The sequence below is a fragment of the Ctenocephalides felis genome, unplaced genomic scaffold (genome assembly GCF_003426905.1).
Source record: "Ctenocephalides felis isolate EL2017-DRISC unplaced genomic scaffold, ASM342690v1 CF-g0.4_SCAFFOLD_03572, whole genome shotgun sequence".
Lineage (NCBI taxonomy): Eukaryota > Metazoa > Arthropoda > Insecta > Siphonaptera > Pulicidae > Ctenocephalides > Ctenocephalides felis.
In genome coordinates this window covers 22,300,435-22,326,707 of record NW_020539726.1, presented here as the reverse complement: position 1 = coordinate 22,326,707, position 26,273 = coordinate 22,300,435, and the positions used below count along the sequence as shown (strand labels likewise).

Here is a 26,273-nt window from a genome sequence, read left to right as displayed (position 1 = left end):
ATACGTGGTACAATACTAGTGTGGATAAGCTAATCGGAAGTGGATAAGATAAACATATTTAATAAGGTGAGAATTTATTATATTCATTATTAATTATTAATTAATTTGATTATTTATTCATGTTTTTGAAGTGTTTACTAGTTTTGTAAATTATCAATTATGTGGTGACAATAGATATGATTTTATGATGCTCTGATGGCATGGATGTAGACTGATCCTTGACCTAAAAAATCGCGTCTTATTTTAAAACTGTTAAAACAATATTTTTCCAAAAATGTGAAAAAAGCTTCAATCAATTTATCAACATTTTATAATAATCAATAATGTGGTGATGTTTGATTCTATGATGTCTTAGTTTAATTTATGGAATCGAATTAATCCTTGGCCCAAAAATTGCGCCTTGTTTTAAAACTACTAAAATAATTTTTTTTTCCAAAATATGACAAAAACTGCTGCAATCAATATACTAATATTTTGAAATAATCAATAGTATGGTGACATTAGATTTTATGAAATTTGAATAATCCTGTACTATTTAACTAATATTTTTCCAAAAATAAAAAAAACTGATGCAATGAATTTAATTGCATGTTTTAAATATTGTTACAAATTTTGCAAATTACAAATAAAATTAAAAATTTATTGATAAGCTTTAAAACGGTTTCATTATCGTTCAAAATATTTTTTTTTAAATAATAAAAATTCAATTAAATTTACAAAAAGTGTAATGAAAATATTCTAGAAAATGTTTTAAATATTGTTACAATTTCAACAAATTTAAACTTTTTAATGATAAGCTTTAAAACGGTTTCATTATTGTTCAAAATAATTTCTTTTTCAAATAATAAAAATTTAATTAAATTTACAAGTGTATTAAAAATATTTCAGAAGATTAAAAAATATTTTTAGTAATTCTAATATTTCACATTTTATTTTCATTCACTTGAAACATAAATATTAACCAATTAGGTACAATTTATTAAAATAAATGATATTAAAAGAAATAAAGATATAAAATGTTTAAATATTAAAAATAATAAAAAAGTTATTAAAAATAATTTGAATTTTTTTAAAGATGACATAATAAACTTTCAAAATGTATTCATATAATTTAAATATGAAGTAAACCGTTTAAATATTTATTTTATTTAAACATGATAAAATAAATTTTTTGTTAATCTTTGAAATTTAAAAATACATAATTATTGTTATTAAATTAAATCAACAATCAATAACCCATCAAAATAATTCAATACTTATTTAAGTTATATAACTAAACTAGATACTTATTAAAATATAAATATTTTTAATTTTTTTAAATAAGCTGCCATTAAATATTAAATAAACTCTGGAACTGAATATATTAATAATTTACAAATTCTTTAAAAAATTTAAATAATCTCTAAAAAGTTCTAAATATTTCAATATTTATTTTAGATTTAATAATAACTAAATTGTATATTAGATTAAAATAAAAATAATTTTGAATTTTTTGGATTAACTTACTATTAAATATTAAATAAACTCTGGAAGTGAATATATTAATAATTTACAAATTCTTTCAAAAAAATTAAAAATCTTTAAGTTTTAATGACAGAATTATTGTTGTTACATCAAATTAAGAATCAATAATCCACCACATAATAATTACTTAAGTTAGTGATTTAATAATAATTAAATTGTATATTATATTAAAATACAAATATTTGAGTTTTTTTAATTAGGCTACTATTAAATATTAAATAAACTCTGAAATTGAAAATATAAATTGCCTAATAAATACAATGTTTTATATCTGACATTAAAATTTTAGTTTAATAACTTATTATAAATAATCAGATTTTTTAAATATTTTGTTAATACACACGTGTTAGCTATATAAAAGCTACTGCTAGAAAGAAAAGCTAAATATTAATCTGAATAATTAATAAAAATTAATAAACAACAATTTAAGAATAAATTTGAACTTAGATAAATTTAATTAGATTCTTACTATAAATTTAAACTAGTATTTATATTTTTTTAAATGTAATATTTTATATCAGTAATAATTTTTTTTTAATTACTGAAGCACTCTCTGATAATATAAAAGTAACAAAATATAAATTTGATTATTTGAATAACCAATAAATTAACAAATAAAAAATCAATAATTAATTTAATTAAATTTAGATATCTTCAATTAGATTCTAACTATGAATTTTAAATTTATATTTCTACTTTTTAAGAATTTAATTCTAAATAATAATCATTTTCAACAAATCTATTTAAAATTCAATCTAAAATCAATTGATGCAAATTATATACAAATTAAACCACAAATAAATGAACAAAACTTGTTCATATGTAGGCAGATAGGTATTTAACTTGAACTATTATGTAATGCTAATGTAACACCTACATTTACAATTAACATTATTTATTAAACAAAAATTCCACATGAATTTATAACTTTGTTTAAAGATAATATCAACGATAAACCATAATAATAAACAGTAAATAGTTTATGACTTATTAAATATTCATTAAGCTATAAATTTGATGTCAAATTGAAGTCAGCAAGATAATAAAATTTTTAATAAAACATTTTAAAAAATTTGAATAAAAAACATTTAAATTAATTATGAAAATAATTAAATTTATTATTTAAATAAATATATCAAATAAAATTAAATAAATATTAAAATAAAATTAAAATAATTTGCAATCATCTGCAATTATTCGATTCACAGTTGACTCGACTCTACCGTTTCTATTTTAATAGTAAAAAAATATTATATCTATTAATTTTATTTAATTTATATATTTATTTATATCATATATTTTTTATACATTTCACTTTTAATTGTATAGAGCTTTTACTTACCTAGGTTAGTTAATGAAAAAATTGGTTATTTAATCTATACAAAAACTTAATAAATTTGTAAACAAATGTTTTAATTTTTAATCAAAATTACATACTTCTGACTGCTACTGCAATTTAAATATTTAGTAGATTTTACAAAATGATATCAGTTTTTACATTAATTTTAATGAATATAATTACTTAAATAATTCATGGTAATCAAGTAACTAATTTTTTTTTAATTATCCTTATGCTGAGGTTCAATGCTGAAAAAAGTTTGGATTTTTGGTACCTTAAATATATTAAATCATGAAAAAGTATTTTTTAATCCAATGACCAAATGTGACGATCGATCTGAATCATATCATAAGTCGAGTCATATTAAAATTGTTTAAAAAAAACTAGTGTTAAAAACTCGTTTTGTTATACACCATGTGAGCAGTGCCCCTTTCGGAATACTTTCAATAAATTATCATAAATTAAACTTTAATATTTACCAGTATACTTGTACCAGTTATAACAAATTTGTGGCATAAATTATCAACACGTGAAATAATTTATTATAAATAAAAATCGGTTGATCTTCATTATTTTATGGGCTGACAATTAAACAAACCTGTTGGAAATGCAAATAAAAATTGGATAGGGTGATTATTTTTATTCATTTAAATAAAATTTCAGAATTTTTTATATACGTATCATTTTTTGTTTTATTAAAAATGATTTAACATTTGCTATTATAAAAATCAAGTAAAATCTTGTTCACATTTTTTGTCTGAACAATTAATCATGAAACAAAGGATATTTTCCAAAATGCATCATTATGCTAATTGCTAAATATTTCAAAGCTACTTATATAAAAATATCATAACGTGAATGGTAATAATATTTACTAATTTAGTGCATTTTAATAAATTAATAAATTAATAGTTGATATTATTCAATTTTTTTCTGAAAATCATTTAATTTAAATGTTCGGGAAAATTAGAACTTCGCAACTTTTCAACAATTTACAGTTCATTATTGATGTTTTATTTATTTCGTTATTATTATAATGTTTATTATGTGTTATTATTTTAATGTTTTATATAATTGATAAATTTGTTCGTCTCAAACAAATCATTTTAATTAATATTCTTATGTATTTAGTTAATAACTAATAATGTAATTAATTTTTTTAATAAAATAATTAAACTTTTTTGACTAAAAACGGTATTGTCGACAAGGCAGATGTCATTATTATAAATATAAGCTGAAATAATCATTTATTTATTATATAGTTAAATTTTGCATATATTGCAATAAAATAGTTATGATGTAACGAAATGAAATGGAATTAATAAAATAATTTGGATTTTAATACAAAAAATCTGATAGTTCAGAATTCTAATAGATATGTTATAAAGCATATGTGTAATTAAATTTAATTAAAATTAAAATTTTATATAATAAATTATAAAAATAATGTAACATCTTTGGTGATCACTCTTAGCTGAGGCAAATGATTTTTTCTGTTTTTTATTGGCTTTCGGTTTTACATAATTTAGTGATTTCCTATTTCATGCTTTACCTGTTCATTTCTTGGAAGTAATATATTAGAATTTATAGAAATATGATTACATTCATAAAATGTTGTTATTACTGATGAAGCTATATAATGCTTTAGACAAAAGCTTTATTTTTTTTACTTTTTCCTTGCTATCTGCATTTGTCCAGAGTTTTCCCATCAAATTTTTCACTTTTATAAAATAAGATGCATTCCTAGTTCAATAATTCATTTTTTGTCAACAGTATGCCATCACAATTTTATATTCCCAAACAAATAACATGCATAGTCTTTCGAACTGCACAAATATCTGGTATTATTTCGTTAAAAAATCACTTTCATTTGAAATGTCATCTCACAACGCATTCAAACACATGTATGTTTTATAAAAGAAAACTATTATATATAAATGCCAATGAAATTCTATGTATGGTAATAAAATTCATCATTTATTAAATTGCTTAATTTAATGATGCAATTTAATGATATTTAAAATGCATATAAAACGCTCAAGATTTTGTGTTGCATAATTTTATAACCGCGGAATAGGATTTATCCATATCGACGTTGGTTAAGAAAACTGATTAGATGAATTTATATCTTAATTTTAAAAAAGAGGAAGCCTTGGTCTTTAAGAAATAAAATTAATTAAAATATCACAAAATAAGCATTTAATTGACAAATTTTCTGCAATATTTCAGAAAAGTTTTGAAAATCATACTGGAATAAATTAAAGTGCATCATATTGGACATTTTGTCAACGAGAATTCATTACAACATTTTGTGCTAGATTAATTTTATGATTTATGTAGTACTCTTGCTTTTATTATGTTTCTGCATAATATATTTATTATGAAGAAGTTATTAACTTCCCGTAGGGTAAGTTGTAGTAATCGCAAAAAATCGAAAATGAAAATTTTTACATATCTTTACGTTTTAGAGGCTTCTGAACGTTTGGATGTGTGCGTGTGTGTGTTTGTGTGTGTGCGGATACAAATTTTCGTCGACGATTTTGAGAACACCGATAAACCGATTCAAAATCATTCAAAAAACATTCGATTCGTATTGATAAGGAGACGTGCTGATTAGTTTAAAAAAAGTGTCATTTGGCGGTCAAAAATGTTTATTGGACATATGTACATCAAATTATCAGATATTTTATAGAGATTTTAATAATGTGTACACATTTTGTGTAATTTTTTTTTTGGTTCCGTACCAAGATTTTTAATTACGTTACGGGAAGTTCCAGTAATTTTCCTTAAGGCATGATGCCATGCACCCTACTAGTTTTTATTAATTTGGGCTTACAGATGAAGCTATCACTGAATGACAATCAATTTCCAATAAAATCTTGTTTCAGTTACGAAATTTTATTTAACATACAATATGTTTAAATATCAAAATACATCAACTTGTTCGACATATAATTTAACACATAATATGGATTTATGAGATTAAGAACCAAAAAACTGGTCTTTATGCAACATTTCCAATTTGCAAAGCGCAATGTACGTCGATGACATAAAATTTCGATTCAACTATGAAATAACCGGAATGGAATATGCTTTTTAGGTCGTATCATTTGTTATTCGAGAAATATTGACGTATGTATTTGGCCAGTAATAAAATTCAGTTCACTTGCAATATTTGAAATTTAAATTTTGGTGCGACATTTTTTTTTCCAAAATTTGGATTTCGATTTTTTATTGTAGTATAATAATAATGGGTAGTACTGCCCTAAGGCAGGTCCGTGAGCTGAGTGAAACTCCAACTCAATTCAGGTAAAAAGTAGTGTGAGATTTTTTCCTATTTCCATTTAAATTTCTTTTAGACTTCATCCACCTAACGTAAATTTTCTGTTTTCACCTACCTCTTGTATAACATAAAACTTTACTGGAAAACTTAAGAAGTATTTTATTTCACTATTTTTATTCAAACTATGTATCAACTTTCATTTAATAAATTCTCCCAAGCCTAAAAAATTATACAATGCAAATGGGTTTATACAAATAAATGGAGTTGTTTTATTTCTAAATTGCCTTTGGCAATTTATTTTATTAAAAAATTAAATGATACGAATCATTAAGTCTTTGTTTCTTCGAGTTACTTGGGCGTAGCCACTGACAATATATATTCTAATAAACGATGTATAATAATTAGAAAATATCAGAAGTGAAATGTTTAAAATGCTACATTAATATTTCCGACGTGCGACTAAAGATTAAGTTATAAATCAAAACTTTCGCTTAAATGATATGGACTAAAAGTCGAATGATTGTAATCGATGCCTTTACTAATGGATTGTGGACTCTTATCATTTTTTTTATAATTTATTTTAGTCGTTATAAATGTACTAAACGAAAATATTAGTTCTGCAGTAAGAAAATAATATTTAGTGAAGTCAAATTAAATTAATTTCAGATAGCTTTTTTCTAATAATCAAAAAAATACTCACAAAAAGTGCCCAAGTTTCGTACAAACCGAACTTACGGCTTAGTTGAAAGAATATATCATGTACCTAATAGTGATCTGAATTTCCTCATAGAATTTATATTAAATCACGTATTCGTTTTTCAAAATATATTTGTGTCTCAATTGGACATGTGAACCGTCCTGCATAATAGCTACTGTCCTCCAGAGAGACGCAGTAAACAGAAGTGTGCAGGTGCGTCATTTTTACCAGCCAATATTAAATAGTTCTACCATTAAATTATTGATTAATTTTAAATTTTATGTATCTTATTTCGTTAGAAGTTTATCAAATAGTGTCTCAATTCTTGTGATTGATGATTGATTGTCTCAATTCATGTTATATTGTGATTTTCTAAGTTCAAAATATATAATTTTCGATTTTAAATATTAATTTCTATTTTTAATTAGTTTAGTAAGTTTGTAAGAAACTGGTTCAATTAAAAAAAAATCGTTGATTTTTGAAAATACTCCAATTATATGTAATAAATCCTCTCGGAATACTTTTATCGCTCATAAATTAATTTATTTTTTTATTGATTTATTCGATTATTCACACATATCGAGAAGTTCATGTAACTTGCCTGAAGGCAAAATACCAATACCATCTAGTTTTTTAATGTGATGCTAGAAGTAATATTAATGATTACTGATGTAAAGTATGAATAGGCAAATTTAATTTAAGTAACCGAAAATGGTCATAGTATCACTAAAGCTCTAGGTTGCACTCGAAAGCTCATAATTTCCAAACGTGAGATATTTTTTTTCAAATTTTTTTCGGTGCAGTTAAGGTCAATACAATCATCCTATTTCGGCTTAACGTTAAGGTCTAAGAAAATCAGTTCATACAATAAAAATATCATAAATTTTCTAAACAATTAATATGTACATTAGAGTTTATATGTTAAAGTTCAGAGTTGCATAATGCAATAAAACGTCTAATTTATATATTTCCAAATAGCACGTAAGAATCGCATTGCCTTTTGCAATTGAGTTTGCGATGCACAGGTGAATTATTTTGCATCGTTCCCATAAAAAGACCTATCTAAGGTTCATTCATTGTGTTATATGTTATATCATCACAGTTCAACGATTTATATTGTGTACGTAAAGTATGTAACAATTAGCGTGGCGATGTTTCACCTTCGCCTACATACGGATCTTTTGTAAATCACACATACGATGTGTATTATACATACATTATACATATATTGCATTCGGAACAGATTGCGAAACGCGAACAAATAATATTGTTGTGCCTAATATTGTATCGAAGGGCCGCGGTAGTTTTTGGTAATTAGCTTCATGTAGGTCATGAGATTGCTAAATTCATAAGTTAAATTTTTTGAGGGCTTGCCCGTAGGTAAGCGGTTAAAAGCGACTGGACTTGTTTCAGAGGTCCCGGGTTCGATACCCACTTCGAGCAGCTTGTTGTCAGGCAACATTGACAACGATTTTCACTTGGAAATATAGATAGCAATATGTTTCCAAGTGAAAATAGGCTTCAACCGGCATTGCTGCACTATTAAAAATACTCGCCCTATTACAGAAATTGTAATAATAATATATATCATACAGAGATGTGACAACTGATTGGGTTGCCATCTGTCAAACAGACTAGTATTAAGTCAAAATCAGCACAACAGCTTAGGTATTAGGTTCTGATTGCTGTTCAAACATAATTATGAAAAAAAAAATGAAAATTGAATATCTTTGATGATTAAAAATTTATATTTTCAATAGTATAGATTCATGTTAAACCTAAAAAAGTTCTGAAAAAAGTGAGAAATTCACTAATTTTCACTTGTCGTAAGGCCGTAATATTTCAGAAAGTTCTATAAGACCATGATATATATCGCCAAAAAAAGTTCCATAAAAATCGACTAAAATTTTTTTTTCAACAGTTAATTACAAAAAAACGGCTCAGTAGAATTTCACCTAAAACTAATCAGTATCATTCCGAAGAAACGGCTCGGACGATCGTCGCAAAAAACTGAAAAATGATAATCCTTGAAATCAAATGGGTTTCCTAAAAACGGTTCAGGCGCTTTTGAGCAAACGTCGATGAAAGGTCTAATTTTGACAAATGCCAAAAAACGGTACTAATTTTTGCAAACTTTGACGAATTTTCAAAGCTAAACGAGTTGTCGTAGAGCTGTAATATTTTAGTATGATATAGAAGGCTATGGTATCTACCGTCAAAAAAAATAATAATAAAAATCGTTGAAAAATTTCTTTTTTCTTTTTTATAAGAAAACGACCCGGCCGATCTTTACCAAAAACTAATCAGGTCGATTCCCAATGAAGATCTTTCGAACGGATTTTTAATTTTTAAAATCGATTCAGAATTGCGCGCTTATGTATCCAAAATAATGCAGGCTTATAAATGAATGAATATTATTAAACAAATTAAATATGAAAGCATTTCTAATTCTCAGTTCTCATAACTTAAAAACTTAAAAAATCCACGTTTTAATTAATCGAATCAAAATAATTTTTTATATAAAAAAGGCAAAAAAGATGCAGTCTTGTAATTTTTATAAAGCACCAGAAAACACTGCAAAATACGCTATTTTATTCAGAAAACAAAATTACATAACGTCCATAACCTACGAGACCATAAATTCAATTAAACATCGCGATATAAAATCTAAAGTATGTATTCATTCATAAACTCATAATATTTCGACCTTGACCACATATATAAATAGTAAATAAGATAAATCCAATTTTCACATGATAACATCAATCAATTACAGCAACAGTATAGTGAGTAAAATCGTAATTAAATATTACTTGCACTTCTGTTATTACTACATGCATGTAATTTACTTAACTTAGTACTTATATCATTGTTTATAATCTAAGATCATAATAATTTACTGACTATAAGATTTCTTAGATGCCATGTGTAATTTATATTGACAACCATGGTGTAGTAAAAGTTATGTAATTATAACAAGGCATATATCATTGACAGTAATTTATTCAGACTTATGAATCGATTTTTCAAAATAATAGCTTCTTTGAGAAAAAATGAAAAATTGAATAAAACTTTCTTGAGATTTGTTTCAACTATTTTCATAAAAGAAACTAGCATGATTTTATTGAATAAGAATGTATTTTTCAGAATAATAGCTTTTTTTAAAAAAATATATAAAACTGCCAAGAGATTTGTTTCAACTATTTTGTTGAAATGAACTGATGTAATATTATTGAAAAATATAAGCTATTATTTTTCAGAATAATAGCCCCTTTAAAAAAATGAAAAAATTTATAGAACTGACTAGAGATTTGTTTTAACTATTTTCACAAGATGAACAAGTGTAATATTATTAGAATTAGAATAGCTATTTATTAAAAAAAAAAGTGGAAACATTTATAAATCAGCCTAGACATTTATTTCAACTATTTTCATGAAATGAACTAGTGTATTATTACTAAATAAGAAAGTTGCATGATTTACGATTTTTTAACATTCAACATAACTTGTTGAAAAATCAATATTTTATCACTTTTAAACAAATCATCAAAGTTCAATCACATCTATACCGATATTATTTATAATACATGATTTTTCCAATTCAGATTCCAAAAAAAATGGCCATTTTTCGAAAAATGTTTTTTTTTTTAAAATAGATGATAAAGTAAATCTAGACAATTTAAAAAGTAATATATGACAATTGCCAAAATAGTCAGTATTACTTCTACAATTGTATACAAAATACAATTGAATCAAAGTTTACTACAGAAACGAAAAACGAGTAATAAAATAAAAATTAACATAAAGGGTCTGATCGTGTTTCCATACAGAATTGGCCCCACCCTGGTATTTAAATGATTTTGATGCCAATTTATAGCTTTTTTCCAAAAAAATCCGATATACCAATTATCAACTCCCTCGCTCATCATTTCGCCAAGATATCATTAACCATGTGGTAGAACACATTCAAGAGCCACTTTCGCATATTTTCAATGATATCTTGGCGAAATGATGAGCGAGGGAGTTGATAATTGGTATATCGGATTTTTTTGGAAAAAAGCTATAAATTGGCATCAAAATCATTTAAATACCAAGGTGGGCCAATTCTGTATAGAAACACGATCAGACCCTTTAAAGTTCTTTTATGAAGTAGAGTTCCAGCTGTATTATTTTCAATATTTATAAAATATTAACTGCCAAAAGGTTTTTTTGATAGATGATTGATATTCACAAGTGAAAAACTTATATAATCAAAGCTTTGTAAAAAATCTTTGCTCAATAAAGCATATTTTCTATAATTTTGAATTTTCCGTTTCGAAATTATTTGCAGTAGCAAGAGCATACACAAAATTTAATCAAATCAGTAATATAATTTTATGAACTTAAATTCCAAAGAGAACGGTATTTCTAAATTATTTTCTTCCTCTTCCAATCGAATTTTGCATCATGCGTAACATAACATTACAATGTTATTGAACTACGATATCGATATAATTATATAGCGATATGGAAAATTTAGGCCAGTGCAAAAACATTAATGACTGCATACACGTACATGTATGAATATGCGCATGTTACGCAAATGCAACAACAATTATCAAATTTAATTAGTGCTAACATTTAATGATATCATGCAGATGAAAGTCGTGATATTGCTGGCCTGCGCGTTCGCGGCTGTTCTCGCCGAACCGGCGATCAACGAGGCGCGACAACCTTCCGACAGACCGGGACGATTCCTCAGCCTACCGGTTGCACAGAAATGCGCCAACAGTAAGTAGACATTGATAATAAAATTATTTTTGTCTTTTTAACGTCCCGCAGTGTAAGTTTAGAGTAATCGCAAAAAAATCGAAAATGAAAATTTTTGCATATCTCAGAGCTTTTGCATCTCGTTTCATAGGTTTGTTAACATTTTGGCATACATTAGACAAATTGATGTATGTGTGTTTGTTGAAATAAAAATTCTCGATTTGAATTATTGAATGGATTATTCAAAAAAACATTCGATTCCTATTGATAAGGACACGTTCTGATTAGTTTTTAAACAAGGTACTCCCAGCCGTTCCAAAGATACGGAGTAAAAGTGCCAAAAACGGTAACTCAGTTTTTAAGAGAACGGAGCGTCCAATTTTAATTATGTATTGATAAAATGAAGAGCTGATTAATTTTTCAAAATATTTCGAAATATAAAAAAATCATTTTTTCCATAAAAGTTAATTTTTTTTTCAAAAATTTATAATTCTCAAAAATATATTTTTTTTCAAAGTTTAAAAACAAAATTAATCTTTTTTAAAAAAAATAGTTTTTGGTACAAAAAGTTCCAGCAATTTGCCTTAAGACACGATGCCATACACCACTAGTTATTAAACTTTTAGGGCTCATGGGCCCAGCTGTGGGAAATTGAAACGGACGTGGTCTAGCACTAATTGTAAGTAGTCTTTGGTTCGTCGGTTCGATTCCTGCTACTGCCAAAACCCGATATCAGGCAGCTATAATGTCAATATGGCATTTGAGGTTATATATCTCAATATAATTTTAAGTGGAAATCGCTTCGTAGACATTTCTCTAGTATTTAATCATAAGATAACTATTAGAAGAGCTAATATAAACCCCACACATAAAAGAATGGTAAAACGATGGGTTCCCTCTAATGAAATATTAGTTTATAAGTCTTCAATAAACAGCTTATAGGAAATGTAAGGTTAAATTCCTGATTGCTGTTGAAACAATAAAATAACAAAAAACGCTAATACCCTCGTGGAATAATAAGAAAATTTGTTGAAGCAACTGTATTATTTCGAAGGCGCTAAGAGAAATGTTCAGAAAGTTTAACTCTCTATGCTCCCGCGTAACTTTCAGGTCACATTCCAAATTTTTTGATAACTTATCAAATATTTATGGCTTTTTTGTGAAATGACGCTCAAATCTTAATTATTATTAATAAATCTATAATGGTGTCAATACAACCAATATCAATATTTAGAACCGTCAGCCTGAAATAACATTTTCATACACAGAAGTGCAAACATTATAGGCCGCTGTGACTAGTCACATGATATATTATTAACAAAAAAATTATAAACAGATTTTTTAACTTCCCGTAGGATAAGTCATAGCAAATAATTTTTATTTTTTTATACATCTTTATATCTACTCTTCAATTCAACAAAAACAATTTATGTTTTTTGAGTTTATTGGCCGTGTAACAAGGTACAAATGGTGTGATTTGTACCAATTCTGAAACAATCTATATCTACCGCCATGTTCGTAGAAGTGTAAAGTCAAATATATCCTGGACTATAAAAGTAAATAATTTATAATAATGATAAACAGTCAGAATGCAAGTCCATGGTGTGAGTGCATTGCAAAACAATGATTTTCTTACAATTATTGTTTCATTATCATCAATTACTTCATATACACTTTTTTTAGTTTTCCTCGCAAAACCACCTGGTCCTGTGCTTTCGCATTCAGTTTCCTGCTTTTATAATCATGCTCAGTAGTTCTTTCTTAGATCAGGACTTTTTCATTTATTTTATGATTTATATTAAATAAAATCAATATTGGTTTCTAGAAATTCTTTGAAAAATATAAAAATTGAATATCTTATAAATTACTGGTTGTTATTTAAGACTTGTATTCATCAATTTTTTCTGTGGATTCGGAAATATGTCAGTGAACCAGTTAAACTTTCTTGGTAAAAAGTTAGTTACGTTGTCTGGTTTTTCTCTATAATGATTATAAAATATGTTTATATAAAACTATGAATGATGTATCATATCATCTAACAGCACGTGTTATGCATATTCGACTAGATCGCATAAGAAAAGATTATTACCGAGTCGGTGTTGAAACGAGCATGGACTTTTTACTTTTTATACTTCCGTTTCTTGAAGCCAGCACATATGTATTTATATGTTCGAAACTTTCGCTTATGAATATCAATCGAATCAATTTTGAGGTAAACAGGAAAAGGTCAGTCAGTTCATAATAAATATAACGCCTTGTTACGCAACAAAATAAATTATTTAATCGATAAAAGTCGCTAATAATCGTTCGACCTTATGAACATTTGCGGTGGGAACTTGTAATTGAAACATCGAGATCGAGAGGTCGCGGTGAAAGAAGACTGGGAAAATTGTTTAATATTGTAAGGTAAAATTCATTGTAATTGCGCTCCTTCTGGTAATTTATCAGAATTGAATTTAAAAGTTCAGCACATATTGTTGGATATTTAGTTTTTCAAGCATTCTCAGTTTTCTACGAAAATTTATAGGTAAATACAGTGGTACCTCGCCTTACGAGCTTAATTCATTCCGTTCTCAATTCTCAGAGCAATTTTTTCCACATATAAATACATTGAAATGCTATTAATCTGTTCCAGCACATTATTTTTATTGATAAAAAAAATAAATGAAACATTTGATGCTACGATCATATACATATTCTGCAAAAATTTAGCAAATCTCTAAATGAAAAATGATTAAATTATCGTTATTCTTGTTTTACAGATTAAAAAAAAATATCCAATTTCTTTTGCGGTTCGTATCACAAATTTTACTCGTATAAAGAAGACGCGACTTCGGCGGCTCGTATCTCGAAAAAAACGTATGACGACTCGCTCGTAAGGCAAGGTTCTAATGTATTTTATAAACACATTATTTGTTAAATAATTTGCATTGCATTGCAAAAGTCTAAACATGCACAAGTAATATGCTTAATATTTATAGGCCACACTCACGCTGCGTTTTTCATAAAAAATGATACTAAAAACTGTTAAAAAAAAACGATGTGGTTGCTGTGCATTCTGTCATTTTAGATATAAAACCTGACCTATAAAACGCATATACGTCAAAAAAGAATCTTATCATAAGTAAATCTTTATAATGTGTCATAATAACATACGAGTGAAGTTGCATTTTATATGTAAAACGTCTGATCGCGCAGCAAATACATAGTATTTTGACGGGTTTTATTACCATTTTATATGAAAAATATATAGCGGAGGAATTAGGGATTTATTCATATAACAATAAATTATTTTTAAAATAATGAAGATTATTAGCAAATAATGTTTCTATAAAAAAAAATTACCCAGATTTACTTTAACTTTTTGATCAAGGTATTATGTCCTAAAATTTTAATAAATGATATTTGACTAATTCAAAAGGTATAGCGAAAAAATTTAATATTTATTCATATAACAAAGTAATTAGTCTAAATTATAATGATGATTAGCAATAATTTGATCAATTTATTATGTCTATAAATTTTGTATGTGAGCCAAAATTCGACCCTTTATCGACGTTTTCTCGAAAAATGATTTTCTCGAAAGATAACCTGAATTTAAATTTATAAACGATTCAAAAAAAATTATATGGAACTCGGTAAGGCTCACGCCAAAACTGTTTTTTAATAATAAGCAGAGAAGTGCAAAAAATTTCTTCCTAATTTTCTCTAAACATCGCGAACTAGTTTTAAAAACTCAAAAACTTGGGAATCGTGCTGATTAGTTTTCGGCTGCAAATTACAAAATCCTATCGTCACAAATTTAAAAGTATCTAAATCTCATTTTTTTAAGTCCATTATTTATATATATGCGCTAGTTTTTGCAATTTTCTTTAAAGCTAGATATAAGTGGCATTTTCTTTACTTCTACTTTCGTTTATAGACCGGAAGATATTTTCGGTTTCCTAGATAATTCTCGATAAGTTTTTGGCATATTCCCCATATATTTTTATTCTATGCAGATGAATAATTTAGTAATCGATTAGTTTGATGCTGTTCAGAAGGTTTTAAAATTACAATAAGCGTAGAAAATCACGTGGAACTGACTAATATTTTGTAATTATTATTCTGTAATTGTTTACTCGCGGCAAATGTGAAGGTAACTTGCTACTTTTGACTTGAAATTCTTGTCTTCAATGATTTCTTAATAAGAATATTACTCATATATTCTTCTTCTAATTAAAATGCAGAAACGCGCACGATTTTATTGTCACCATATGAATCCAGTAGCAATTTTAACAGTTTCGATATCTTTTACATTCCATTCTTGACTTTGAGTAATGCGCTTTCATCATTTCCAATTTGTTTACATACCATTGTTTCATAAAATAAATAATGGAATAATAAAAATATAAAAGGCGACAATGGGTAATAATAATAATACAAATAGAAGAAAATCAATTGCCACAATTATGTAGGATAGCACGGGTCCTAAAGACTCACCAATATGATCGATTTGTCATTGTAATTAGCATTTAGAAATGAACCTTCATTAGAGAAATGAAGTAATTGCTGATTAATAAATTCTATAATATTCGTTTACACGGTGGATTATGTTAAATAACGCCTAAACAAATATTGTTTTCGCAACTTCACTCAACATGTAATTGTGTTTGAAGAACTTCATGTAATTAAAATTAACATACATTCATTGACTGCTTGTATTTTTTTTACTTTTTCGCTGGCGATATAATCTCATTCTGTAAACAGTTGTAAAATCTGTCTTGCCTAAAAAATATTTTTCATTTTAATAACTTCAAAGATTTATAGAAACTACGAATAATATAGAAATAATTTCTAATCAATGTTCAATTTGTTTTATTATTTTAAAGGAATAGGGTAAAATATTCTTCTGATTCGCGCATTTTTCAGTAAACCAAGATTTGTACTACGATGTAACTTTAAAATGTTTATTTATCTATGCCGATTTCCTTGTTGATATCGACACACATACAACGACAGATCTCTATTCACATACACGACGACTAATCACGATCGACCCGCATTGAAATGATTTCATCGAGAGCGAATGACGTACAGTTCTGGCGTAACGCATTTTCGTTGCATTTGTACCGAATTTACACCCTAGTCGCGCCTAAAAAAGTTTTATTTAAAAAAAATGGTATAAAGTAGAAAGGTATGATAGTGTAATCTTGCATGCATATCTAATAAATCTTAATCCGATAGAATATTTAGTAAAATATTTTTATTTTATTTTATGATTATTTCTTCAGGACCGAAAGAGTTCAACTTCCGAGGCCACAACTACTTCTTCAGTGGTCACGTTCCCGAGTTCAAAGGCAAACGTGTCGACTGGTTAGATGCCCGTAACATGTGCAGAGAATACTGTATGGACTTGGTCTCAATGGAAACACAAGAAGAAAACAATCTAGTATTCAGGCTGATCCAACAAAGTAAGAATCGAATATAGGAAAATATTTTATCTATCTTGTTTGTATCGGTTTAATAGATTTCTATTACGCAACTTGCAAGAACCGAGTTCAGTACATGACGAGCTATGTCTTTAAGGAGGAATTCTGGTCTATAATTGTTAAAAAATCGATTTTGCTTTTTTATATTTTATATAAGAATATGCGTACAAGAGAAACGCATTTTTTTCGAAACTATGCTTTGCTTTATGATACTCACGACTTCTCAACTTCTACTGGACCGATTTACTTGATTTTTTACGTCTTTCTTATAGACTTTTTGTCAGTATAAAGTATGCTCATCCCCAAATTCCGATATTTACTATTTTTAACAAAATCGATAATGTCGAAGAGTGTGTTTCAGGCAATAGCTATTTTGTTCATAGTACATACGATTGTGACATTATTCTAGATTAATAATATACATAGGGCCATTCCTACCTTGAATGCGATGCTAGCGAAAAATGTGGTCGCATGCCTTAGGGAGCGCCAATACGAGATTCGAATATGTATAATATAGTATTTTCAATGTATAGTTTGTATATTTCAAGAAATATATAATATCTTTGCATCTTCAACTAATCTTTGGACAATAATTTTAAAATATGTTAAAATTTTAACTTTAAAACAACAATCATATGATGTAAAGGATATACGATGTGAAAGTAAAGATGAATACATACAATTCGGCCCTTATGATATCAATCAGGATAAGTTTACGACGCAGTTTTAGATATTTTAAATAATGAAAAATTATAAAGACTATAATTTTTTTTTTGCTTTCTTGGCATGATTTTTTCAATAGAATAAATCGCAAAAAATTCCCAAAATAATTAAGTGAAATGTTTTAAATCCAAAATATTAATATTACACATGCATTAGAAACAATTGATTTTTTTATTATTATTATCTCTTATTTACAACTATCCAGTAAAGGACATTCAATAAATTTGATAAATTTACAATAGTCGGCCGAAAAGGGACATTGTATACTACAAGGGCATGTTGGAAAAAACAACTCAGTAGTTGTTTTTCCATTCGATATGAAATTCACAATATTTTATTGATAATTATATAATTTTAACTATTTACTTATTGAATAATTTCTTATAAATAATGATCAAGTTATTTCCATTTTTTATCAGGAGTGTTGATGGCTTAAATCCAGTGGCGCTTTTCTTTTCTATCTTCTTGGATAGTTCTTTGTTATCAAGGAGTTGGCTAATGAACTGAAATTACTGAAATTTTTGGATGTTCCAAAAAGTTTGAATAGAAACGAAAGAAGTATGACAATTTGATTATGAGCAACACGCGAATCGCCTCGATCTTCTAAATAAGTTTAAAATCAATGTATTTTATACGCTTTTAGATTATATTATTTACGTTTAGTAAATGCTTAAATAATTCGAAAAATAAACTGTTAAAACAGTTAAATAAATAGCATGCGAGCGCTAATGACCCCAGGACCCGCCCCTGGATATACATATATAAATATTTTTCTTTCGATTATTTGGAGGGCACTTCATCATCTTCTAGAATTAAAACTTATGACTATTTTTAGTTTTTATTGTTTGTATATTCTTAAAATATCAATTACGTGTAACAAAAAATATAGATAATTTATATTGTTTCTTTACGGTCCTTCAGAAATTGCATAAAATGTATGTCTCTAGGCCAGATTACCCCCTTAAGCGCTTACGCTAATATGAATATGAGTCGATATGAAATAATATTTATTTATAATTATATATATATATATATATATATATATATATATTTGTGTTTGTATGTATGTATGAATGTATATATATATATATATATATATATATATATATGTGTAAGTATATAAATTAATTAAAATATAATAATTATTTCCTTTCTATCTCTAGATGACGTACCTTACATATGGACAAGCGGTCGCCTTTGTGATTTCAAAGGATGCGAAGGTCGTAAAGACTTGGAACCCAAAAATGTCTTCGGTTGGTTCTGGTCTGCAAACCGTGAGAAGATCCAACCAACCACTCAGGTAAATAAATCTTCGTCGATCACGTTATTCACATTCACTTTCACTTTAAAAAAATCACTTTTAACTAAACCATTTTACGACATTTACGATATTCGCACAACCCTGCACTAGAAGATGAATGACGTATATGAACCTTCCATGAAGTGGCGCAGTTGTGCAATAACATCCTTATAAACCTGAAAAAAAAATAGATAATGATCTAGATCAGGTGGTAACATGTGCACGCTTCAATTCTCGATATAGTCGATTCAATAATCGATTTATCAGTCTTGAAGAGCGATCAGAATATTCAATTTTTCAGTCACAAAACAAGGTTTAAGTGGCATTTTAACCATAGATAAACAAGTATAATGGCCCTAACTTGCTTGAACTTCCCTATATGTGTAAATAATCGATTTAAGGAGGCGTCCATTAATCACGTGAGGATTTTAGGGAGAGAAGGGATTTGATAAAAAATCATGAAATATCACATTGGGGAGGAGGGTATAGTAAGATAACACGTGTATTTATTTTTTACCTGAATTTAGAAAAAAAATCCAAACATTTTCAAAAAAAATTCAAAATTTTTACATTTTTTTCTCGTAACTGAAAATACAAGTGATCTTCGGTAAGGGAGGGGGGTTAATTTTGAATATCACCAAGTACCACCAAGAGAGAGGGGTTCCAAAAATCCTGAAAAAATCGATTACGTGATTAATGAACACCCCAATTGTGTCTAACCTGTCTAACGGTCTACTTGTTTACCTGTCTACATTTCTACCTTTTTACTTGCCTACCTTCAATTTGTACATATACCTATCTATCTTCATATTGTCTATCTTCTTATTTTTCTTCTCATCTACCTATTTCCCTTTGCCTGGCCATTTGTCTACCTGTCGTTTGTGTATCCATAAATCAATTTTTTTAACTTTTTTCCTGCAACTCCTAAATCACTGGACCTGCCTTCGCAAAAATGTAGTCAATGTTTCACTTCATCAATACAATAAATATATCAATATCGTCAATATTGTTTGAATCATTCGAATCAGTGCTCCGTTTTTTTTTTTTCAAAATATCATCTCCGCAACTCCTAAATCGCTAGACCTACCATTGCCAAAAACCAATAATCACGTCCCATCAATCGGAATTAAGATTAAGTCGATTATTTACACTTATCAGGATATTCATGCAACTTATCTTAAAGAAAAATGCCACTTATATCCTGTTTAATTTTACTTCTAGAACAGCATAGGTCAGAAATACTGCCATTTCAGTTTTTTTAAATCATAAGAATAAAAACAATATGAAATATCTATATTTTTTTTACCAGGTTCCAAATGGATGGGGCTACAACCCGTGGTCTCAAACTGGACACAAAAAACAACGTCAACCAGACAACGCCGAATTTGACATCAACGGAACTACTGAATCTTGTTTGTCTGTATTAAACAATGTATACAACGATGGTATCGCATGGCACGATGTTGCTTGCTACCACGAGAAACCTTTCATCTGTGAAGACAGCGATGAGCTCCTAAACTACATTGCAGCAACAAATAGAGGATTAAGACTCTAAAGCACCACACATCACAAAATCCACCATTTACATAAGTTCATTATTCGACATTTTATTAAAACCAGCAAGCTCCAAACAAAGATTTGAGTTAGTTATATTTTCAAAATACTATTCAAGTTTTCAGTACAAATTTCTGTATAAATAGATTATTAAAAGAATTCCATACTGTAAGAAACTATTGTATTTATGTAAACACAAATATTTATTAAGATAAGTAATATTAATTTTGTAAGATTTGTATATTTATTTGTATGATTTATTATAATCAATAAAATTTTAAAAAATATTTATGTGTTTTCATTTTCATATTTATTTCTTCATAATAAATAATTTAAAACAAATTTTTAAGGTAATAACAGCAGATTTAATATATCAAATGAAATTTAAATCTTGTATTTTAAATTATACATAATCAGGGCAGATATACAAATTTAATAGTTACTTACAATTATAAGAGGTCCTTTTAACTTGCTATATAGTTTGGTGCTTAATGTCCTGGAAGTCATACCAGACGATACAACAAGTATGTTCTAATGTAATTAGCCACATTGGACTTAAAATAAAAATATCATTTATTGGCTAAGTATGTAGATTTAACAATGGCGAATTTCGAATATTATAAATATAGTAAACAATTTGTTTACAAAATCCTTAACAGTCAACAACTATGTACAAAAGCAAAATTAAATATTCTTATAAGGTAATTAATGTGCACTTTTATTATAAAAAATGTACAAAATTATATAAATAGAATGGATAATTTAAATATGAAAATATATGAACATACAAATATATAATATATATAAAAATATATATAAATATACGTATATGTAAATAGTTATGTAATAATATATAAATATATACATACACAATACTAAATCAAAAGTTTTAAAATCATTTACTGCACATTAATTACATATTTAATTTGAATATCCTTGTCAAACCTACATATTATTTCACAAACTGTTATGTAGAGATATACAGAAATTTTTTATTCTTCTCGATTAACTTGTCCATGTTAATCTATTGTGTAAAGCAATACTTCTGATGTCACCAGCTTAAGAATTTTTTATACAGACTGTTCGAAACTTATACGCATTTTAATTTCACATTATAGAGTTTGTTATTAGTAAATGTATGATTAAAATTTAAAGCCCTCACTGGGTATGCTGGTGCTTGGGTCAAATTGAAAACCTGCATCTCCGGGTTGGGGAGCTAATCGTGGATCTTCCATTTGCTGAAAATAGATAGAACAAAGCATGTAATAAAATTCACCATACCTGAGCTAAGGATCTGACTAAGAAATATTTGTTCAAGATATTATGTAAAATATTGTTTACTTATTTATATTAAGAAATAAAATCATCACATTACAAAAGCAATATTAAGTGATGTCTGTTTTTTATAATAAGAAATGATTTAATTCAATTTTATTCAAATAGGAAAATGATTATCTATCAATTTATTAAGTTAAATATATATAATGCTTCATGTAAGATTCACTATCATTATAAAACAATGCAAATTAAAATGAGTACTTACATCTTCTGAAAAATATTGTTCAATAATATCATAGGCCAATTTATAGATTTCAACATTCTCATGATTTTGAAGAGTTTCAATTTTGTCAAGACCCGAACACTCTTCAATCATGTTTGCTATCTGTTCTGCTTCGTGACCTGCCATTTTCAGCATATTGTTTATACCATCCAAAACAACCTAAAAAATCAAATTTATTTGTTAATTACCCAATGAATTCTTCCATAATATAAGGCCATTTTTTATATGTAGCATTTAAAACTAAATGGTTGATGTAAAGTAAATACAAAAATAATGTATAATTTATCACTTACATTAATAACTTGAGTATCCTTACAACTGAGTAATTCACAAAAAGGTGGTATAACTCCTTCTTGAATAAGTTGTGCTACTTGCTCCCTACTGCCACTAATAGTTAAATTACTAATTGCCCAAGCTGCTTCCTTCTGCGTTTGGAATTCACCTTTACTTAAGTTTTGAATAATTTTAGGTAAAAGACCGGCATCGATGATAGCTTGAACTTGAGATTGGTTGCCTGCAGTGATGTTTGACAAAAACCAAACTGCTTCTTTGCAAATTTTCTCTTTCTGTAAAATAAAAAGAGTAATTATTGACATTGAATTTTATTCAGTAAACTTTAATGAACTGTAATTTCAATTACTAAAAATTATGAATATGGATAATGCATTTAAAAATCCAATACTTACAGGATGTGAAAGTAATGCAGGAAAATGTGAAAGAGCATCGCAATTGAGCACAACTTGTGTTTGGTCATCAGATCCTGTAACAATATTTCCTACTGCCCTTAAAGCAGCCGTCTGCACTTTTACTTCTTTATGTGAAAGCAGAGGTACTAATTTTGGTACAACCCCACTGAATATGACCATCTCTATTTGATCATTTCCACCATCTGTCAAATAACTCAAAGCCCAAACCGTATCTACTAATATCTGAAAATAAAATATAATAATTATCAAAGAACAAAATGAAGGTTAATGACCAGAACAAAGTCATAGTAATTGTATAAAATATATACTCTTTATATTTTATTATACTTACATTTATATCTGAGTGATGAATCAGTATATTCAGGGCAGGTAAAATTTCTTCAATTGTTGCAACGGGTGGAGGAGGATCTTTATTACGACATAAATTGACAATAACCCATGTTACATTACGTAAAAATGATATTGGTATATCCGGTTTGATAAATGAAAGTAGTGGCTGCACAACTCCCATTTTTATCACATAATCTCTTAAACAAGGGCCATCACCTTGAAAAACAAATAAAAATTAATACTTGTACATTTAAATAGTGAAATATATTTCAAGACAATATTTACCAATAATGTTGCCCAAAGCCCACACTGCTTGTTCACATACATTTTGATGTGGTGACATAAGTAATCTCAAGAACAAAGGAACAGCACCAGCATGAACAACCTGAAACAAATCCAATCATATGACCTCAACAAAGTTTCTAAACCATTTAAAATAAAAATAAAAAAAACTAATATTCCATAACCATTTATGAGCTGTATCCGAAGAAGATTTAAGAATAATTATCATAACCTATGAATATTTTATAATAAGCATGGAGAGTAAAATAAAATAAAATTAACCAGAATAACATACCAAATTAGTTTGTTGGCTTGTTCCAGATGCAATATTAGTCAGAGCCCAGGCAGCTTCGAATTGTAATGCTGGGTTATCCGAACATTCCAAACAACAAACCAAAATGGGCAATATGCCACTAGCAATGAGCGCGTCAATTGGTGGATTACGATCAGAAGACAAAAGTTTTCTTGCACTTTGAACTGCAGCTAATTGCAGGGTGGGATCATCTGAGCGACCTAAAACAAGACTCAATTTTGTCAGCACAAATAATGAAAATAATTGTTTAAATTGATGGTGTTCTTGTAGATTCAATAAATAATTAAATATTAATGCAAAAAATATATTTAAATATGCTTGAAAATGTGTGCACTAGATATGTTATTACCTGCATTTTCAACAAGAAGTTTCAGATTTGCATTATTCAATGATTTTTCTATGTCATCATCGTCAGTTGAATCTGCAGCATTTGGAACATTTCTACGTTTTTGTAAAGTTTCATCACGCTTATTTTTTCTGAGTTCTACAGTAACTTCATTTCTTCGCCTTCTCATTTCCTTAATAATCAAATATTGAAAACAATTATAATTAATAAAATATATATAAGGACATTATATATGGAAGAGAAATGGCTTAATGGCTTGAATGAATCAGAATATGTTTATACAATGTTCTTGAAATGACAGTTGAAGATACCACGACTTACAAAGTCGAATCTAACCTTCAATAAAAACTTTTTACAAAGTTAAAATATTGTCACAAAATAGCCTAAATGTAGATGTAATTTACAAGAATTGTAAAAAGCAAGATATTTCAAAACCATAATGTTTATATCCCAAAATAATAATATTAACAAAATTGACACATGCCTAAAATATAAAAAAATATGCCCTAGAATGCGATGTAAATGTCATTTAATAACTTATATGAAATAAGCTTGTAAAAATCCGTGTATAAATAACCACTTACATCTTGATCCTTTCCTTTGTTCTTAAATACTTGCATACGATTTTTCTGAGGGTCTGTGGACGCCATTTTATATCACACACAAGAAATTATATATAAAATTGTATACTTTTAAGGAAAAGTAATAACCACGAAACTAACAATCCGTGAAATAAATCTAGTAACAACACATTACGTTTTGATAGTCTATTATTTAAAATAAATAAACTCTACAAATGGTATCACGTTTCTAGAAATTTTTCATCACTCAATTTCACTAAAGTTTCGTCTACTTCTCATCAAACGGAAGCAGTTGTGCAATTTTAATTCAATGCCAACATTGGAAAAAATAAACTAATTTACACTAGGAATCACCTGTTCAAACGATTCGGGCTCCATTTCAAATTTCAAATTGAAATTTCCACAATAAATTTTTCATAACAAATGAATCGATTTTACATTTTCATAATAAATCGATGATCTATTTTCAACAATTTTAATGCATGTGAGTATATATTAGATCATATTATTTTTGTTGCAAACAGAACATGCGTTCTGATTTTGAGTTTTATTTATGTATTTGTAGGCAATTGTTTTAGCCAAATGAAAAACATAATATGATTTTAATATTTTATTGGTGCTTTGATGGTTATAATAAATAGTGGTTATATGAATAATATGGAAAATAACTAAACTTAATTAATACATAATATTAAAGGCTTTGTAGATGCAGTATATTGTATGTATATGAAGTAATGCATTGATTAACTTCCCGTAGGGTAAGTTATTGTAATCGTCCAAAATCGAAATTGAAAATTTTTACATTTCTCCACGTTTTGAAAGTTTCTGAACATTTTGGCATACCTCAGAAAAAATGGATGTGTGTGTATGAATACAGTTTTTCGTCCAACGGATCAACCGATTTGAATGGTAGAAAAAGCATTCGATTCCTATTGATAGGGAGATGTGCTGATTAGTTTTTGGCAAAGACAGGTCCAGCCGTTTCGGAGATACGGAGCAAAGAGTGCAGGAAATAGAAATCGCGTTTTTTGGGCGAACGAAGTATCTGATTTGAATGATCCCAAAAACATTCAATTCATAATGACGGAGAGAAGCAGTAATTTGTTTTTGCAAAAGCAGGTACACCTGTTTTGGAGATATCGAGCCAAATGTGCGAAAAGTGGCAGTTTTTGAGAGAATTAAGCATCCGATTTGATTGATTCAAAAACTTTCTGTTTGTGTTGGCAAAATAATTGCTTTTGAAAAAAAACTATTTCAATTTTTTTTTTGTATATCGAAAATAATTCAGTTTTTAATTTTAATTCTGGCTCACTTATTTATTTTTAATATATAATTTAAAGTATGTAATTCAGTTAATTTGATTCTTATAAATATTAGACAAAGTTACAGTATTTATAATAATCTATTTAAAAACATTTAATATTTTTCGAACATTTTATTACGGTACGGGAAGTTCCAGCAATTTGCCTTAAGGCACGATGCCATACCACTGGTTAATATATTAGTTTATAAA

General features: G+C 27.3%; 2 protein-coding genes across 4 annotated transcripts; one reads left to right on the top strand and one right to left on the bottom strand.

Annotated features, from left to right (window-relative positions):
• Positions 1-20,756, top strand: LOC113388027. 2 transcript variants are annotated; one of them, XM_026625439.1, is made up of 5 exons: positions 1-66; positions 11,481-11,613; positions 16,866-17,045; positions 18,950-19,086; positions 20,396-20,641. In XM_026625439.1, the coding sequence occupies exons 2-5, from the start codon at positions 11,481-11,483 to the stop codon at positions 20,639-20,641; spliced, it is 696 nt and encodes a 231-aa protein (XP_026481224.1). In that variant the 5' UTR covers positions 1-66. The 2 variants fall into 2 exon arrangements, with proteins under 2 accessions (XP_026481224.1, XP_026481222.1); XM_026625437.1 differs by lacking the exon at positions 1-66 and having other exon boundaries at positions 11,475-11,613; positions 20,396-20,756.
• An 800-nt stretch (positions 20,757-21,556) lies between these two features.
• On the bottom strand, positions 21,557-25,038 carry LOC113387529 (importin subunit alpha-3). Of its 2 annotated transcripts, none has more exons than XM_026624858.1 (9): positions 24,764-25,038; positions 24,183-24,351; positions 23,816-24,033; positions 23,524-23,623; positions 23,240-23,454; positions 22,888-23,130; positions 22,495-22,767; positions 22,180-22,360; positions 21,557-21,868 (listed from the first exon to the last, which is right to left on the bottom strand). In XM_026624858.1, exons 1-9 carry the CDS (start codon positions 24,827-24,829, stop codon positions 21,783-21,785), a joined length of 1,551 nt encoding a protein of 516 aa, XP_026480643.1. In that variant the 5' UTR covers positions 24,830-25,038; the 3' UTR covers positions 21,557-21,782. The 2 variants fall into 2 exon arrangements, with proteins under 2 accessions (XP_026480643.1, XP_026480642.1); XM_026624857.1 differs by having other exon boundaries at positions 21,558-21,878; positions 22,184-22,360.
• Between the last annotated feature and the right edge of the window lie 1,235 nt (positions 25,039-26,273).